Source organism: Calonectris borealis, chromosome 8 (genome assembly GCF_964195595.1).
Source record: "Calonectris borealis chromosome 8, bCalBor7.hap1.2, whole genome shotgun sequence".
In the NCBI taxonomy this organism is placed as follows: Eukaryota; Metazoa; Chordata; class Aves; order Procellariiformes; family Procellariidae; genus Calonectris; species Calonectris borealis.
Window position 1 is genome coordinate 29,577,194 of NC_134319.1, and position 13,932 is coordinate 29,591,125.

General features: G+C 55.9%; 1 protein-coding gene across 1 annotated transcript; it reads right to left on the bottom strand.

The window, feature by feature from the left end:
• Positions 1-4,083: 4,083 nt before the first annotated feature.
• Positions 4,084-13,878, bottom strand: PRDX6 (peroxiredoxin 6). Its single transcript, XM_075156664.1, has 5 exons — positions 13,711-13,878; positions 11,380-11,536; positions 7,029-7,175; positions 6,283-6,429; positions 4,084-4,807 (listed from the first exon to the last, which is right to left on the bottom strand). Exons 1-5 carry the CDS (start codon positions 13,857-13,859, stop codon positions 4,676-4,678), a joined length of 732 nt encoding a protein of 243 aa, XP_075012765.1. The 5' UTR covers positions 13,860-13,878; the 3' UTR covers positions 4,084-4,675.
• Positions 13,879-13,932: the final 54 nt, after the last annotated feature.

A 13,932-nucleotide genomic window follows, 5' to 3' on the forward strand; every position in this document is an offset into this window, starting at 1 on the left:
GTGGGTAATTCCCGCTGGGAGGGTGTCATCTCCTGTCCCGCTGCCAGGAGAGCCCGGGAAGGGTCGCCGTGTTCGGCACTTCTGTGCAAAGCCTTTCCTGCGGTGTGAGCAGCGCTGCCCTCAGCCTGGCTGTCGGGACGCCCAGCCCAGCGCTGCTTTGCTCCCTGCGGTGCGCCGGCACATCCCCGCGGCATCGCTCCTCAGCGCGGCCGAGCTCCCGCAAAGCTTCTGCCACGGCTTGTGCTCTTCCAGGGCGGGATGTGCACCCCGGTCCCTGCCGGCAAAGGGGCTCCACAGGCATCTTAGACCAAAAATCCCTGTGAAATCCCTGTGCTACTTATTATTCTCAGTAGTGTTTGCTGCTGAGTTGATTCTTTATTTATTTTTTCCTTTGGGAGCGTTGCATTTTGATGCCTCAATGCACACTTCCCCGTGCCGGGGCCGGCAGTCACGCTCGGCCTCAGGGGCGGGCTGGGAGCCTGCTGCTTTCGGTGCCTACGTCTGGGTTTTGCCAGGGGCTACAGCCTTGCGGTGGGAGAGGTTTGGAGGGAGAGGGGGCTCTGAGCTTTGGTTTGCTGTGTTTTCTGGAGCAAAGCTGCTACTGGGAGCTTGCTGGCGCGGGAAGATGTCCCGCTCTTGTAAGACTCTGCCCGTGGTTCTGTCCTGGTACGGGATCGACGGCAGCTTTTGCCATGACTGATGTTTCGTTTTTCAAAAAGCGTGTGGAAGGGGGTTAGAAACTTTAAATACAGTTTTCCTTAAGATTTGGGGAAGGAGGAGGAGGGATAAGTACCTTTTGGTTTGAAATAAGGCAGGTGTATGTTTTTGACCCACTGGGTCAGAAACGTCTCTGGCAGCACTGGAGCTAAAAAAACAGAGGAAGAGGTTCCCTGACAAACGGGTAACCCCGAGGTGGGCTCCTGGCCGGGAGAGGGTGCTGCGTCCAGAGAGGCTCCCTGAGCCAGCTCCCCAAAACCCACGGGGAAGGGCCGGGGCTGCGCTCGGGGGCAGCCATCAACCTGGGGAGCTGCTGCGGCACCGCTGGGGTCCAGCCGGCTGCGGGGGAGAGCTGGTGCAGGGATGCTGCTGAATTCGTTGCCGTCTTTTGGGATGTGCTGGCCGGGTGGAGCCTCGGCACATCGTCTGCTGCGTCGGCATGACATCAAGGCAGCAGCGGCCGCTGTTTCTGTCCGTGTGTGTCTGCAGCATCCCCAGGGAGGTGCTTGGTGCCGCCTGGTGCTGGTGTTGGGCTCGGTGCCTGGCCACAGTCGTGTGCCTGCACTCCCAGGGCTGCCCCAGCCTGCAGGCAGGCTCTGGCTGAGCCCCGGGGCCATGCCTGTGTTCCCCTCTCCGGGCTCCTGTGCCCGCTCCTTCTCCAACGGCTGTATTTGATGCACTTAACTCGGTTTGATGCATGGGTTGTCTTCATGGGCATTTCCCCCTTTAAAAAAAAAAAAAAATTGTTTGCAAAATTGTTTGCAAAAACAAAAAATTGCAAACAATGTTTGCAAAAATTCGCAGGCATTTCGCATGTTTGCAAAAGATGCGTGTTCACGCTCGGGTGGAGGTGCTGGGTGAGCATCTCCCTGAGCTCGGTGGCGCTGACCGGCGGAGCCCGGGCGCAGGGCTCACGAAGGAGGGAGCGGCGGGTTCAGCTCACGTCCCCATGGCCCGCAGGCGTACTGATGGGTGCCCTGAGCGGGAGCCCTTCCCCGCTCCCCTTTTTTGTACCAGCACCCCGTTATCTCAGGGAGGGGCAGGTCACAAAAACACCCACCCGCACGCCCCCCTCTTGCCCTGAGCCTCGGGGTGCCCCTTCCCCTCCGTCCCTGTCCTCGGGTTACTTATTTATTTATTATTTATTATTATTTATTTATTTATTTATTTAAGATTTATTTAAGTTATTTATTGGTATTTATTGACGGCTGGAAGTCGGGGGTTCATTTCTGCTGCATGGCAGGGGCAGCTGGGTCCACCCCCGCCCAGCCCCCTGCATTTTGGGGTGCTGCCGCATGTTCGGGAGCACCGCTGGGGAGGGATGCTTGCAGGCCCCCACGAGCCCGTCCCTTTTTGGAGCCGGGGGGAAGAAAGGAAGGGGAATCACGTCGGTGCCTGCAGGGAGGACACCCGGTGCCTGTCCCCTTCCCGCAGAAGCTCGAAGCCCCCGTGCCCCCTCCCCAGGCGCTGTGCTCCCTCCCGTACCCGTCCGTATTTCTTGACCCGGCCTCCTGGCGTTTCTCTGTTCGGCTCCGGCTGGATTTGCTGTTGCAAATTTCCGGAGACGGTGAGAAGAGCCAGGACGTGTGGGTGTCGCTGTGGAGAAAAGACCAAACCAGGTATTCTGCTGCCGCGCGGGGAAAATCGGAAGGAGGAGAAGAGGAAAGCTGGTTTTGCAGAGTGCCTTAAACACAAATGACTTTACCGAGTAGGGGGCTTGGACTTCTGTCTCTGGATGTTATTACCAACTCGAACAAATGTTGCATTTCACTTCTCTGGGATTAAAAGAAAACCACTCGAGCTGTACTGGAACCAAACCCTGTGTTTGCTTGTGTCTGGCTGGCTTGCATCTCCGGGGCCATGGCGGCGCGGGGGAGCAAGCAGGATTCCGTGGGCTCTTGGCCGTCAGCCCCTGCCTGGCTTGGCGGTGGGACCAGCGGCTGCCCGCGACGGCTTTAAGCCCCTGGTGATGGGACTCGCTCCCCCTCGTCCCGACTCGCAGGTGACTTCTCTGGTGTCCCAGAGAGGTTATGCTCACCCTGCAGTGCCCCTTCCCTGGGGATGCTCGGAGCAGCCTGTTGGCACAAAGCTTGCTGTGGGGCCGTGTCCTCGGGCTGCTCGCGCCTTCCAGAAGTTGGGCAGTCAGTTGGAAAGCTCGGGGTGGGAGCAGACAGCCCTTTTTCCCTTAGGAAAGCAGATCAAGGTGAGGGCTGTGTGCCGAGGGACCAGCAAGAAACCCAGGAGCTCTTGCAGCCTGGCTGTAGGGAACGAGGGAAGATGCCAGCTTGATAAGGCTGAAAAACTACACAGAAAAGGAATGTTTCCCTTTTCAAATTGCAGATCCCCCTCCCACTTCTTGCAGAGTGAAACAGGGGGAACAACAGTCAACCCAAAGACCAGGTGCTTTTGTTTTCTAGTAAAAATAATACATGGGGATAATGCAGAATTTCATAATGAAGGTTCATTTGAAAGTCATTTGGGGAAAAATACAACTATTCACTGGAGGCAATTAAATATTAATATAAACCCCCCCTTTTTTTTTTTTGGTAATGAAAGAGGGAGTTTTCTGAAATGCAGCCATGTTTGGGGACATCCTCAGTGGGGCATCCTGGCCTGCACGCCGGTGTGAAGGAGGACAGCGACTCTGGACGCTGTCCGAGGACTGACGGGCAGCGTCCCAGCTGGGTGCGGGTGCTGCCCCAGGATGAGGCCCTGCGGGATGCTGGGGGGCAGCTCATCGCATCCAGTGCATTCCTTAACATAAGCATCAACCCTGTTGGTCCCCACTTGCTGTGGGGTACATCTGTGCTCTGAACCAGCCAATTTCTTTAACAGCTGCTCATTTTGAGTGTTGCCGATTGCGCTGGGCACTGAGAGATGCTGGCAGACAGCCTACGAGCTATTCGGTGAGCGGGTTTCCTTCCTAGTGTTATATTAAAACATCGCTTATCTCTTGACAGATCCCTGAGGTGTAGGTGCGGGAGAGCAGGGAGGTGTTCGCATGGCTTCTATCATGCCCGCTCGTGCCCTGGGAAGCAGGGTGGGACCCCCACCCAGCAGCTAACAGCAGGCCAGGTGGAGGTATGTTCCCCGTGCAGCCATCTCCTCCTTCCCCCCACCAAGGCTCTGCCGCAAAGCAGGGGGGGCACAACTGCCCTGGGCCCCGCTGCCTCGTCTGAGACTATGTGCCCTGGGCTAGCCTGCGTTTCCAAAGTGCCGTATTTACAGAGCGAGAACAGGGGTGATCTGTGCCACCGCCACCACCCACGAGCACGGGCACGCATCCCAGCTGCACGGCCTAGGGAACAAAGTAAACGGTGCAGGGTGCCGTGGACGCCAGCAGAGGCAGACGAGGGACACTGTAGGTAGTACTGAAGATCAGTTTATTTGCTCTATTCCCTCTTCCATAAAACCTGAAAACAATCAATCAACTTCCAGCAAGAGATGAGAAAGCAGTAAGAAGTGAGAGATTTGGCTCTGCAGCTCCTCCCCTACGCACAGGACCAGACAAAGGTGTTAATGCGTTAGTGACGGCTGCTCCGAAAGGCACGCAGCAGTTTGGAGCCCCCGAAGCTCCTTGATGGGAGGCGTGTGAGCCCAGGACACCGCTCCGGGGCCTGGCTGCTGACACCACGCTTCTCACCGTGCCGCCTGGAAAAGCTCAGCCGGTGCCGAACAGGAGAGACTCCACAGCGTGAGCCCTGGAGCCCCCGCTGGTCTGCTAACCTCTTCCTTGCGGGGCTGATTCAAAGCAAGAAAACATCCAGGTTTTAGTTTTGAGGGGATGTGGGGGATGAAAGGGATGGGGAGGATTGGTTTAGTATTGCGATGCGCCATCAGTGACTGTGATGGTATGAGGCTGCCGGTCGCGCGGTGTCAGGGAGGCAGGAGCTGGGCACGGGGAAGGCTCCCAACGCCGAACAACCTGCAGCCCAGCGGGGTGGTCGGGCAGGCCCGCTCACTCCGGCTGCGGGGTGTAACGCAGGTACTTCTTGCCTGACGGGAGGTCCTTCGTGAAGACTCCTTTGGGAAAGAGCTTCTTGGCTTCCTCATCAGGTAAGGTGGGCACGACCATGACACTGTCACCAGGCTGGGGACAAAATGGGAACGGTGAAAGCAGCAGAGAAGCTGACAGGCTTGGAGGCAGGTGGCACGTCCCCGCTGGCAGGTGACACTGCCTCCCCACGAACACTCAGCCCCAGCGCTCCAGGCACGTCCCCTGCAGCTCTGCCTGGAGCCGGCAGTGAGGAGTGAGTGGGAGCTACACCAGGAGGTGCGGGTGATGTCAAAAGGGAGAGCTGTGCCATCTGCCAGCCCTGCCCACAGGATCCTAGAGCCCAGCTCTTCCCCACAGCACTCCCACGGGAACAGGGAGTAACGAGAGGGGAATTTGGGCATTTCTATGACGCAGGAGGGAGCACAGCTTGCCCGAGTCTGCTCATCCTTTCCTATTGCTCAGGTGCCCCTGGACAGGCGGTGCTGGCTCCCCCTTGGCGTGCCAAGCCCCGGGGAAAGGTGTGCTTCCCTGGGAGGTGGGCTGGTGGGTGAGCTGGCCCCACACCACTGGGAGCTTAAGCTGCAGGAGACAGGAGTCCTCAGAGGCAAGGCTGCCTCCACGCTCTGCTTTGCCCCAGGAAGGGAAGGTACAGTTTGTTGTACGCTCAGCACCTGGACACTGGTGCTGAGGGGTGGAGAGGCACAGTGAAGTGCACCGATACCCTGAGTTACTCAACCTCCGATGCTTGTGCCTACGGGGGCCTTCCTGCCCAGACGGAGAGGGTATTTGGGACAATGCTCTGGGAGCCTGGTCCTGCCTCGTATCACAGGAGGACTTCTCCAGGACACCCTGTAACAGCAGGAGTGTGTCCTCTGGCTCCAGACAGGCAGGCTGCCCCAGTAACAGCTATCAAAGCCAGCGGCAGGACAGGTCCAAGAGCTGAGCAGCTCTGCTGGGCTGAGGAAACATTGGCTATCTAAACCAGCCAGACTGTGCTGTTTGTTCTTGCTTTATCTTGGCTGCCCAAACTGTTTTTTTGGGAGTTTTAAATAATGCTACTGAACAAGGATGGCCACAACTAAGCAACTTCAACTAGTAATTTTCCATGAGGATAGGACTTGGCTGTGTATGTGCTGGGCAAAGTGGGGCCATGCCCATCCTGGCCCTTCCTGGCTCAAAGGCAGGAGAGCAGCGAGCCAGCCCAGGGAAGGGTGCCCCATGCTTGCTGCTTCACGGGCTTTGAGTGGACTTTGGCACACTGACACCTGGTAATGTCCTTCCTTATCACAGACAACAAGGGCAGGACCTTCCTTGGCCCAAAGCTCAAGTACTGATAGCCAGAAGGGCCAAGCTCAGTATTTGCTGGCACCAGGGACCAACGGCAGGGAAGGGAGGTTCCTATGGCTGACTCCAGACTGCAACAGTCCTGGAGCCTGGGCTGGGATCTAACTCATATCCCTGGACCTCAGCAGCTTTCCCCACCCCGTGGGTCCCCCTCCAAGGGAGTCTGGTTGACGTTTCAGTGCGTATTTTCAGTGCCTGGTTGTGAGCATTGCTCCCCTCCTCACCTTCCAGTCCACAGGGGTAGCGACCTTCTTGTACGCTGTCAGCTGCAGAGAATCCACCACTCTCAGGATCTCATCAAAGTTTCTCCCGGTGGTGGCTGGGTACAGGATGGAGAGTTTCAGCTTCTTATCTGGGCCAAAAACGAACACCTGAGCACAGGGAGACAGGGTCACGGGCTGGGCAGGTGTTTGTCCAACTGCCCTGCTGGATCTGCTCAGCCCTGCTGCTCCTCCCTTTCCTGGGAGGTGGCCTGCTTCATTGCAGGTGTTGGGACACAGGAGATGCCATGGTGGGGATCTCCTAGAGCAACAAGTGATGCCCAGGCACAGGGAACACTGTGTTTGCTCTGGGAGCTCCTGTTTCCAGTGCCAGCTTGTTTTGCTACTGGAAATGTTTCCTCCCCTTGACCTGTGCCCTTCTAATGCAAGCATGGGAGGAGAGAGGGAAAGTCCAGCAGATCAAGCACTTTTGTCCCCTCTGTGTTAGGACAGGTACAACCAGGATGAGCTGGCGGCAGCAGCAAGATGGAGCTGTTGCCAGCAGGCTAGCGCTGCGCCAGCCTCTTCCTGCAGCACAACCCATGGATCTAGCCCAAGGAAGTCAACCTAGCTCCTGAAGATGGTCATGTCCATCCAGGTAGGCTGCGCCCACCTTCAAGGCCAGCCCCACGGACACAGGGCAGGATGGCAGGCGATGCCCACTGCTGAGAAGACTGCTGTGCAGTGGTGCTCCAGGGCCAGGTACTCACCACACGAGCAGTCAGGGGCATGCCGTCCTTGTCCCGCTCATCTGGGTCCAGCATGCCCAGCTTGACAGCGAGCTCCCGGTTCGCATCAGCAATGATGGGGAAGGGGAGTTTCTCCTCAGGTTGTTCTCCGTTGTATGCATTGATGTCCTGCAAAGACAAATCCATCGGCATGCTCATGCTCCCTATTGTGGGTACCACCACAGGAGACAGAGGCCAGGCAGGGAGACCTCCAGGCAGGCTTTACGTGTGTGGGGCAAGTTCCTGCAGAGGGGCCATGCAGAAACATGTTCAGCAGCTGCTCTACAGGAGCTCGTGACTTGCTTGGCACCAAGGTCTCAGGCTGGGACAGCGCAGTCAGGTGCTTGTGGCCTTCCATGAAGTTTCTTTGCCTCCAGAAACCAGGTGACAAACCAGAAACCTGCGTGCCAGGCCTTGTTCTTAGAGGTTAGTTGTCAGGCTGTCTCTGCTCACACCCTGTCGCTCACCTGTGGGACTGCCCGTGGACCAGCTGCTTTGCCCAGGCAGTGGATAGGGAGAAATAGGGAAGTCCTGCCCGTGCTGGTGACACAGGGAGATTTACCCACCTTTCCCTGACAACAGAGGTGTCCCTCTTCCAACCCTCTCCCAGTAAGTGATCTAGCACTACTGACAGATGTGTTGGTGTCACACCTGAACTGGACTGTGCTCTTAAGGAACAGTTTCTCTAGGGGCAGAGCAAACCAGCCACTCTACAGCTAACAAAGATCAAGTGTCGAACGCTTCACAGGTCTTGTGCGAGGGACCAGCTCTGTTCAGCAAGTCACTCCCAGCTTATTTAACTAAAGGCTCTTGAAAAGAGAGTGAAAGTCTGAATGCAGGTGCTGGGACACTGCACACTCCTTTCTGAACCACAGCTGGGACACAAGAGAAAACCATCCCCTTCCACAGCTGTGCAGGGTCTTCCTTGTGACCATGGTTTATGAGGTTGCTCCCTGTGCTAGTCCAAACTTGACCTGCTTCACAGGGAAACTGTATTTTGAGTGTCTCTGAATCTGGTCTGGACTTGGCCAAAGCATTCAAGTTACCCTTGTAGTCTGTGGCACAACCCGTACAGGGCACGCTGAGCCACAGCAGGGCTGGGAGGAGCCTGCTCAAGGCAGCAAAAACAGAGCAGCTGCCAGCATTAAAGTAAGTTTAATCCAAGGTTTCTGCCCCAGAACAGAGCTCCCTGTTCCTTCCATCCTCTTTATGCTACAAGGGCACAAAATTGACTCCAGTGCTAACACAAGCCTCCCGCGCACCACTGTGGTGCGTTATCAGCTGAGCCGATACTTTGAATGTACAAGTCTCTTCACCTTCCCTGGGCTTTGACCATGGCTGGGTCCTGCTCAGAGGGAACTTGGGGAGGACAGGGTTGGAAATGCTGCCCCTTGGCACTGCCCACTGCTGCTCAGAGCAGGCCAGAGGCAGCAACAGCAGGCAGGCCCTGCACCACTCCTCAGCCCTCCTAGGCTGACGGTGGGGACATAAGGGGCTGTAACCCTGCCCCGGCTGCTCAGGATGCTGCCAGCAGATCAAGTGGTACACATGTGGCAAGATGTTTCCTTTCCAACTTTTCTCTTTGCTTGTTTTCTCCCCAGGGAGGAAGCACTGAATCAGCACTGCGCTGCAAAAAGGGGCTGTTTATCTCCTCTGGGTTGTGGTCAGGCCTGCCTTGGAAGGACGGAATCGGTTCTGTTCTCCTGCAGACCTGCCTTGTCAAAGCAGAGCAGGGAAGAAAAGCAGACCCGGAGAGGCCAGCCCAGGTGAAATGCTTCTGAATGCTCCACAGAGTCACCGGAGGCTGTAGATGAAGGTCAGAGAGCGACAAACCCCCCCAGTCTCTTCAGAGTGGGGGCTGGAAGATGAAGAGAGCTTCTGAGAAGCAATATCTGAATCCTGTGGACTGTAACTCGTTCCAAAATGCACGTAATTTCATGACCTGGGGATCTCTATACAAAACAGCCTCACAAACCCCACCCTATTTTGCAATAAGACACCCAAGACTCACTCACTTCCCTATGAACTATTTTTCTTTCCGAGTCTCAGCTGAAACCAGACATCACTGGAGTGATTTATTCACCCCTGACTCACCAAGGTGAAGGCATCAGTGGCCAAAGAGAGCACGGAAACCTCCTCTGACATGCACAGCACATGCCAGTCAACCCTGCTTAAGGAGCTCACGCATTCAGCCAACCCTTGGAAAAGCAGTGCACAGACTGGGGAGGCAGGAGAGTGGGATCAATCCCTGGCTGAGCTACACGCTTGTTCTGAGTCCTGGAGCAAGCCTCTGGGTCTTGGCTAGGGATGGCTAAGAACAGCAGCGACATCTTTGGCTGGGAAAGCAGAGCTGAGCAAAGTGACATGAGAATTGTTGGCTATACTCTGGTCCCACCTGGTCCCACCTTTCCAGGCCCCATCTGCCCACTGAAATTTGGCAGCAAAGCAAGCAGAAGTTTCTTTGTTGTTTCATGCAGGATTTCAGCCATCCCTCCTGCCCACTTGCTTCCTCACAGGCTATGCTCCAGATAAAAATAGCTTCATCCTCTCATTACTGCTAAAAGCTTCATCCAAAGAGAAAGCACAGGTATGTAAAGGAATGTTGCACAGAGAGGTCTGCCCGCCCAAAGTTTTGCTCACTCCTAGGACTTCTCTCTGAGTTAAGATTGCAGTCTTTAGATCCCAATCTAGCATTCAATGCAGACTGCTTTTTTCCAGACAGGCAGCTTCTGCCAAGGCTCAGTATCTCTGTTAAGCTCTTTTTTTCCCCATGGCTGGGCAGGAGAACCTTTGCTGAGCTGTCATTTCCAAACTACTGTCTCTGAGGCCTCTCCCAGCCTGACAGAAAGCTCACTGCAGCTTGGACCGCTGCCCTCTGCCTTTCTCCGCGCTCATTCTGGAAGGTTTTCCAAACGTGCTACTCTGCCTCCCATCAGTCAGCGTCGAGAGGCTGTTCTGCAACTTCTCCTGGTTTTACCTGAGGTTGCGCTGAATAATTCCATAGCATTAGCAAAGTCAGCTCATGGTTCATCTCTTTTCCAGATCATCCAAGTCTGCTGAACCCTACACATCCCTGCAGACCCACAAGGGAGCTCGCTGCTTCCCTCCCTTGACACAACCTATTGCTTACTCCTGTCTCCCTGCAGAAAAGAGTCTGCCCTTCACAAAGCTGATGTCTTTGAAAAGCTTCTTGGAAATCTGAGGACTTTGTAAAAGTCAGCAATATCCTACAGTTCTTCAAAGGGCTCTAGTCAACCAGATGATGAGACGCCCTTACAAAAGCAAACCCCAAACTTTCCATTATATTTTACGGGATATTATCTGCTAACTTGACTGGTGGTTTCAGCCAGTTTGACCAGCGCAGAAACCTCATTAACTGATGTGGGATTTGTACGCTGTTTTTCCCAGGCCCTTCTGAGGCTCGGTGGGACATCGGCCATGCACCACTCAGGTAGGAAGCAATAAGGCAATTAGGTAATTTCTAAAGCCAGTCAGACATGAAACAATGTTTGAGTGTAGAAATTTCTCACCTTTACTACCTCTTACTGTATGCATGTCTCACCCCTGGAAAATGTGAGAGAACATTCCCAATTTTAAGAGCAAAGAGGCAGGTAATTCACCCAGGGATTTTTACACTCTGGCATATCTGTCTGAAATGCTTATTTTACACCCCTACCACCTATGAGCCCTGGAGCATACTCCCTGGCAGCACACCATTGCTGAGGCTGCATTTGAAGTTTTTTTCATTAGTTCCTTTTATGTTCCTTCAGCAAGCTATTTCATTCCCATCTTTTTCTATACTCCCTTATGATGGTTTTATATTTAACATGCTCCTATTTGTGGTTTTATGTTTAACATGACCCTGTTTGTTCTCTGTTTTCTTTTCCCTGCCTGGGCATGAATTGCACCCTTTGAAGACTGCCTGTTCACTTCTGATGCCTCCTTTCCTTTCCTGTTTTATTACAGAACTTTTTGAAGGTCTGTGGATAGATTGCTTTCCTCTGAGCTTTTGGCACCACCTTCACATACGTTTTACCCTTTCAGGTATTGGTGGGAGAGCAGTAATACTGTTTTCCTCTGGTTTCAAAGTGTCAGTGCATAGAGTGCCCTGGACTTTGTGGAGTGCTCCATGAAGTTGGAGCAGACCTTCCTGTTCCTGCTCTGCATTTTAGTACCTCCTCTCCTACATGCTTTGGAATTCAAGTGTCTTACAACGTTATCCTCAGCAGGTATGTAGTTCCAAGCCTGTGCTCTGTTCTGTGTGGGCTTTTCCTCTGGCCTTCAGAACAAGGCAGCAGCGCAAGCTCCCCCTGTGCCTCCCCACACCCCCTACCTTGCTCCAGGAGAGGTGGTCTTGGACGCTGTCAATGGAGAGGGCGATCATCTTCACATTGCGCTTGCTGAATTCGGGCGCCAGCTTCGCTGCCCGGCCAAGCTCTGTGGTGCAGACAGGCGTGAAGTCCCTCGGGTGGGAGAAGAGGATGCCCCATCTGAAAGATGAGAGCAGGAGATGGCATTATGGCGAGATGTCATTCTGGTTTGTACCGCAGACGAAAAGCTGTACAGATCGCACTGCACGGAGACTAGTGCAGGAACAGCTCATCTCTCTGCTAAGTGGAAATCCTGTCCTGGGAACTCTTCCTTCCCCATCGCTAGAAGCCTTCACGAGACGAGCCCCGTTCATCATACTCTGAGAAACTCCCGGTGCCTCGCTCCCCCTCTCCCTCCAGGGGATGGGGGGATGCTGGAATAGCCCACCGTTCCTGACGTGGAGGTGGACACCATGCCACGTGAGGCAGTTTGGGTGAGCCATGTGTACACTCTGTAACCCATGTGCGAGGGCACGTAGATGCCAACCTGCCGGCCACGTTATTGCAGAGGTCATTACTGATTTACAAGGCTATTCACCATCCTGTACACCCCATCGACCACCGTGAGGGGAAACACCCACGTATATCATGCAACTTGAAAGAATGGGACAGAACCAAACCTCAACCCAACCGCTGCCGTGAGCTGCTGAATGTACTTCATGAAAAAACAAGAATTAATCAACTAACGGGGGAGGCCAGAAGTTAACATCACATTATGGCTACAGTTACAACAATACTGCCGCGTTGCTTTTGCCCACCGCTTCCCATCAGTGGATTCTGCGGTCTTTAGAGCAGGCAAATACAAGTCACCCCACTTTACAGGTAAAGCAACCGGCGCACAGAGGAAGGCAGCAACACAGCCCAGCAGTGAGATGGGCTTATGGCAAAACGGCTCCCAGCTCTCAGGAGTTCCCAGCGGCTAACACGAAGCCACCCCCAGCACTTAAAATTCCCTGCCAGGGACCTTTCACCATTTCTCGGCTCAACACTCACAGGGCTTACTGCGCTGCTCTTCACCTGGCCCCCAGCACTCAGTAAACACAGCCGCATGCCACAGCAGCTGAGGAAAGTCCTGTCTTAGAGATTTGGGAAAGCAGCTGGAGGGATCAAGCGAGGCACCTGCAGCTCTGCCAGAGCTGTGCAATTGCCACGGCTCACCATGAAGTTATGGCGCAGCTACCCGGCCACTAGTGCCACAAGTCTCTTTATACAATAAGTATACTACTTGAATAAAAAGGCAGCAAACAACCAAGTAGAAGCTGGCCAAGAAAGCTGCCATGTGGGTGATCAGGCTGGAACAGACAGTTTTAAGACAGTTTTAAGAAGTCCTGCAGCTTATTTTCTCGCTAAGAGGGTTCCTTTTTCACAACGCTGACAGAAGCGGACTCAAATGCTGATTCAAGCCTGCCAAGCGCTGCCAGGAGCGAGTCCCAGTCGTGCTGTGCCAGCACCCTCCCGCTCCTGCCAGAAAGAGAGCAACAGGCTTTGTGGGAAAGTGCCCGAAGGCACGTGGCTTTCCACACTGGACTCAAACAATGCCACCGCTCCATTGCACACCTTCGCACGCCCGGGCTCAATCACAAGGGACGTACGTGACACACGAGCTGATCTCTGGGACTGGCCTGGACCAAGCGCTGCTCTGGCAAGCCTGGCTTTGCCCTTCCCCGGGCTCTGCCGTTTCCAGAGCACCTCTTCCCTCCCCCGGAGGGCTTGGCTCACCTGGGGCGAGCTCGGCTCATCGTCTTGCCGTGCAGCCCGCGGGAGGGGATGCGGGAGATGGGGAGAGGTGGCTCTGTATGCTCCTGGCCCCCAGAAAACCGCAGCGTCCAGCTGCCCGGCCCCGGCCCCCCTCGCCCCAGCGCACACGCGGGGGCTGCCGCTGCGCCTCGACGTGAAGAAAACCCGTTTTTGGAACAAGCCCGTGGCAGGGACTGGCCCAGCGCTGCCTCCCCACGCCGGCCACACGCCCGTGAGAGTGACACGGCCTGCAAGGCTCCCACCCGGGGTCGAGCCGGGCTCGCACACGTAATTCACCGTCGTGCTCCTCTGGAAGGAAACCCTTCGCCCTCGGAGACCGGGAGCCAGGCCCGGCTCGGCCCGCCGCGGGGGCGGACAACCGGCCCCCGGGGCCCGTGCCCGGTGAGCGGCCCTTTCCCCCGGGGCCGGCGCCAGGGTCCCCCCCTGTCCTGACCGCCCCCTCGCCGAGCTCCCCCTGCTCCCCGGGCGCCGGCGCCCAGCCTGGGGTGCGGAGCTCCCCACCCTCCCGGTCCCGCTGCCCCCCCGCCGGGGCTCACGAGTCTCCCAGGAAGTCGTGGAAGCGGATGCGGCCCTGCGTGGTCTCCGCCTCGAAGTTGGGCGCCTCGTCGCCCAGCAGCAGGCCCGGCATGGCTGCGGCTCCGCTCCCGCTCCGCTCGCTACCGTGGCTGCCGGCGCCTCTGCGCATGCGCGGGGCCGCGCCCCCCCCCCCCCCCCCCCCCGGGCGGCGGGGCTCGACAGGCTGTCACGTGACGGGCGGC

Excerpts from the sequence above, each read along its gene's own strand:
- PRDX6 (XM_075156664.1), bottom strand. The coding sequence starts at position 13,859 with ATGCGCAGAGGCGCCGGCAGCCACGGTAGCGAGCGGAGCGGGAGCGGA. Across the intron at positions 11,537-13,710 it reads CACGACTTCCTGGGAGACTC|ATGGGGCATCCTCTTCTCCC; the intron begins GTGAGCCCCGGC and ends CTCATCTTTCAG. Across the intron at positions 6,430-7,028 it reads TGCCCCTGACTGCTCGTGTG|GTGTTCGTTTTTGGCCCAGA; the intron begins GTGAGTACCTGG and ends CCCTGTGCTCAG.